The sequence below is a fragment of the Protobothrops mucrosquamatus genome, unplaced genomic scaffold (assembly GCF_001527695.2).
Source record: "Protobothrops mucrosquamatus isolate PMUCROS unplaced genomic scaffold, P.Mucros_1.0 scaffold107, whole genome shotgun sequence".
In the NCBI taxonomy this organism is placed as follows: Eukaryota; Metazoa; Chordata; class Lepidosauria; order Squamata; family Viperidae; genus Protobothrops; species Protobothrops mucrosquamatus.
Window position 1 is genome coordinate 605357 of NW_015386479.1, and position 4868 is coordinate 610224.

Consider the following 4868-nt stretch of genomic DNA (forward strand, 5'->3'; position numbering starts at 1 on the left):
GAAAAACTGTGTAAACAATAGGCTTAAAACAAATGCCAGATTCTTGTTGGTTTGGGGGGAGGGAATAGAACCAATCACAACTCATTTAAGTTAAAAGTTTGTATCAATTGACAAATGCCAGACACGGGCAATAAAGCAGCGTTTTCCAATCTGGGAATTCTTTTCCAGAATTGCCGGCTAGAGAATTCTGGGAGTTGAAGTCCACACATCATAAAGTTGTCAAGTTTGAAAACAGCCGCAATAAAGCTATCTTCGCTTCCCCCTCCCCCCCCCAAGTATGGCTTTTAGATTAAACAAACGCAAGAACCTTTATACAAACGGCATCGAGAAAAGTGAACTTTTAAAAATAATGTTTCACACACGTGATCAAAAAGAGATCGGGATCCAAGTCCTAAAATCTGGAAAATGTCATAAATAAAAGCAGGAGATCTTGAAGCTGCTGCATTCCGCAAGCGGGCGTAGGGAAGAGCCAGAGAGAACTGCCTGGTACTTGTTAAACACGCGGGACAGAAAGGGGGAAGTGGGGTTCATGCGAAACACGCCGCCAGCCCGCCCGCCCCCCGAAAAAAAAGACGAGAAGCACGACCCCTTCACCGATCTCCCCTCCGCTTTATTCTTCTTCCCGCCCCCTCGCGTCCCTACTCTTACGTCATTTCCTGGGCGGCCATCTTGGAGGCCTGGCTAACCTATCGGGCTCCTCCGGATTTCGGGGGGGTGGGGATTCGTGCCGGATCTACCTCGGCTGGCATCGGCAGGGACGGGGCTGCCTTTGGGGCGCTCGACTAAAGTCGCTGGCGGTCGCCATTCGCTCATCGCAGCGCCTGCCTGACCGTCGCTATGTCGGATTTCGACAGCAACCCTTTCGCGGACCCAGACCTTAACAACCCTTTCAAGGTAAGGAGGGAGGGAGGGAGAGAGACGCCGGGTCTCGGCGGAGCAGCCGCTTGTAGCACGCCGAGTTGCGCCGGAGTGGGGGGGGGGCGGCGGCGGTCGAGCGGTTGGTTCAGGGCTGGCTGACATACTTGCAAAGTCTACCTTCGACAGGGGGGGCGGCGCCCTGTCCCGCCCCGCTTTCTTCCATCCTTTAGCCGGGATACAGGAATCTCGCCGGGCTTGATCGTTGGCCTCCCAAGGAAGCCCCATTTGTTCCCTGCCTTTCTCTGAGCAGGCGGCTACTGCCTGGCTGTATTAGCTATGTCCCCCCCCCTCAAAGGGGTTTAACAGAGGAAGGGTGGCAGGTGCGCGGAGGGGTGTAGCCTCCGATGCTACAAGCTCCAGTGGTTTGCATCTGCCAGAAGGGTGCTGCCCTCTGTTGTCAGGTTCCGGCCCTCGCTTGTAAGGTCGTCTGCCTCCCATCTGTCTAGGACAGGGGTAGGCAACCTTGGCTCTTTTATGACTCGTGGACTTCAACTCCCAGAATTCCTGAGCCAGCACAGCTGGCTCAGGAATTCTGGGAGTTGAAGTCCACGAGTCATAAAAGAGCCAAGGTTGCCTACCCCTGGTCTAGGAAAAGTCAGTGATCTAGAAAGAAACAGTGAGTTGGTGACTGGTACTTTTTAAACGGCTTACGAATTACTTGGGGAGGTGGCCAAACGTGCCTGCAAGTATTGAATTGCTTAAAAAGCAAAGGCAGCTGAATTGACAGGGGAGGGTAAAAAGATTACATCAAGGTAATAATCACTTTGTAAGGTCAACTGGAGGATTATCACATTTTATATATTCATTTTTTAAAATCCCGCCTTTGTTTCTTTATAGTAACTCAAGGTAGCAAACATACAATACTCCTTCCTCCAGTTTTCTCCCAATAATAATCTTGAGGTAACCTGGGCTGAGAGTGGCCCATAGTCATCCAAGTGGCTTTCATGTCTAAGGTAGAACCAGAAGTTACAGTCATATGGTTTCCAGGCCATATATGTAAGATGGATCAAGTAGGCAGTCAGGACATGATTGATGCGCCAGCTATTACTAAGGTGGTATACAGATATTATGAAATAAGTACATATATGCATCTGTACCAACTTGCAGGTTTGAATAAAATAGGATGCCTGCTTCTGAACTTGTCATATAACAAGAATGGAATTAGGTTTCCCAACATGGAGTAGGAGGAAGCAGGACTCTCCCAACATGGAGTAGGAGGAAGCAGGAACAATAAAGTAATAATTTGGTCTGCCATTTTTATAAATATACAGTGTGTGTGCGTGTGTGTGTGCGTGTGTGTGTGTGTGTGCGTGAGAGAGAGAGAGAGAGAGAGAGAGAGAGAGAGAGAGAGAGAGAGAGTGTTCCAACTGGCTGGAAGAGAGGTTAATGTGAAATGAAGTTATTGTACTGTGGAAAATATATATTGGTTACAGACATCATTAAGAAGGTAGCCAAAAATAAAATACTAACACTATAATGCTTTAAAAAAAATCTGTGGTATAACTATTACTTGAAATGTCATGTACAATTCTGAGGCTAAGAAAATACTGTAGAGCAGGAATAGTGCAAGAAAGGGCAATCAGAATAATAAAGAGACTTGAAGTCATTTGAGAAGTTTGTTTTTTTTTTAGTTGGGAGAAAGCAATACTAAAGCAAGCAATAGAAAAATGCATAAGATGATGTATAGCTCAGAACAGGTAAAAGAAACTAGTACCTTACAGTGTGTACTTAAACTGATAAAATGATTGCTATGAATGTAATGATAGACTGTTTAGAATATTAGATAAATTATTGACTAAGTCATGATCCTAAATATTACTTCTAATTAGGGCTGGAGTAGCAGTTATCCCATGTTTTGCTGTCTGCATCTGAAAGTTCTTTCAGTATCATAAGCAATCTACTATGCCTCTTATTTCATTTGCCAGCAGAAAGGTGCTGTCATTATGATGTTCTTATTTATAGACTTCCTTCAGACATCTGTATTGGTTGTGTGGGGAAAATGCTAGATTAAGTAAGCATTTAATTTAATCCACCCTGACTTCTATTATGTTCTCTCTTCCTTTCAAAATTGTCAAAAGGGCTTAAACAGGTGGCAGTGTTAAAGCCTCTAAAGAAAAGATAATAGTTTTGAGATGCCATTAATTAATAGTAAATGAAGAGAATTTCTGATTAATAGCTGCTTTGTTCTAAATTATTAGTTATCTTAAATACTTACAGTATTTATTACAAATGTAGTGCTTAGGATTTGTCAACTTTGGAAGAAAAGTATAGAGTTACCTAGAGCAGGGGCCCCCAACTTCTGGGCTGTGGTCCACTAGTGGGCTGTTAGGTGTTTGCAACAGGATGCAGAAATGATGTGTGAGTGCATGCATGCACACTCTATTGTGCACACATGCATCCCCACTTGCACAAGTAGCGGGTGAGCGCATGCATGCACACTCCATTTGTGTGAGTGGTGGGCTTGCGCTTACCGGCTGCTCACGCAGAACCATCTCCTCTCCTTCCTTCGCCAGTCCACGAAGACAGAAAAGTTGGGGAACTCTGACCTAGAGAACTTCAGAATAGTAATAAGCAAATTGCTTTTCTGGAATGTGTTAGTATTTCTAGTTGTAAATTTATTACATACGAACTTCAGAATATATTTTTCTCAGTAATTTCTGCAAGTATATTTTCATATTTAGAGAACTAGGTCTGCATAACCTATTTGGCTCTTGAACGTTTAATCTGTTAATATCCTTAGACATTCTGTCTGTTTATACTTTCATCACTTAGGACAGTTCTTTCTTTTCATGGTGGGTGTACTATGTATCACCATCAACTTTAGTGAAAGTTATCCAAACTCAAACTTACGTGTTTCTCTTCAAAATATATTAAAGTTGTTTAAGACTTGTGAAAATCCTTTATTGATTCTTTCTGTTCAAATCTTTAAGCTTAGCTGGAATTTTTGCCTGAAGGAAGTCAGCAACTATTATACCAACTTGAGTTTCTGATGGCTAGATCTTAAATTCCTGAAGTATGGTATTACCCAATGTAAGATATCTATGTCTGTCATACCCAGTTCTTGTTTTGTGAATGGCTCTCAGCCATACCAGGTAGGCCAGACAAGAAATACATCCAGATAAGCTAATTCTATTTTATTGTAAACCTACATTAACAGTGAGGCTCTTTGTTGCTCTCTGAGCTTGCTTGTTTTCTTGTAGATGTTTCATTACCCTAATTAGGTAACATCAGTTACCTAGTTAGAGTAATGAAAAGTCTGCAAGAAAAGAAACAAGCAAGCTCAGAGAGGACCCCTCATTTCAACCCTGAGCTACAAATATTCTCCTTCATTGCTACATTAACAGTCTTGTAAGTCTGAAAATACAGTTCTTCCACCTAGCTGAAGAAACTAGAGAAGATCCCCTGTTGCCTTAGCCACTTCCAGCTGCAGGCCATGCTCTCTCTTATCTGAGGCAGCATTTCTTTGCCTCTCTCCCAAGGTTTTCCCCGTATACCTTTACAATGGCCACTATGTATAGATAATTATAATTATCTTCACATACTATATTTCATTTCTCTCTGACCTTTCATTCTTCTGTGTCCTCTCTTCCTTCATGGAGGCATATATTTTTTCTCAGTGCATCTAATGAAGTGATGTATAATTCCTAAAATCTTTTTTTTTCAATATAAAATTTTTATTATTTTCATCATAGAAAAAAAACATCACAAATATTACACAATACTGTATGAAAACCCACCCCCCACCCCCCCAGACTTCCCAAACCTAATCCCAGGATAATATTCAAATATAAGTAAACAAATATTAATATCTCTAACTCCACAAAGTATATTATTCTACATGAGTAGGTAAAATATAAAAGAACAAATTTACTAAAAACCTAAATTATATTCCACCACTCTATGCTTCTTTTAAATATAAACAATCCATCTTCTCCATATTAATAAAAATT

General features: G+C 41.9%; 1 protein-coding gene across 1 annotated transcript in view; it reads left to right on the top strand.

Annotated features, from left to right (window-relative positions):
• Window positions 1-837: 837 nt before the first annotated feature.
• The window catches only part of SCAMP1 (secretory carrier membrane protein 1), a 32770-nt gene continuing 28739 nt past the window's right edge, over window positions 838-4868 (top strand). Inside the window, exon 1 of the mRNA XM_015812696.1 lies at window positions 838-894. Coding sequence (XP_015668182.1) covers window positions 838-894 — 57 coding nt within the window. The remainder of the gene's footprint in view (window positions 895-4868) is intronic.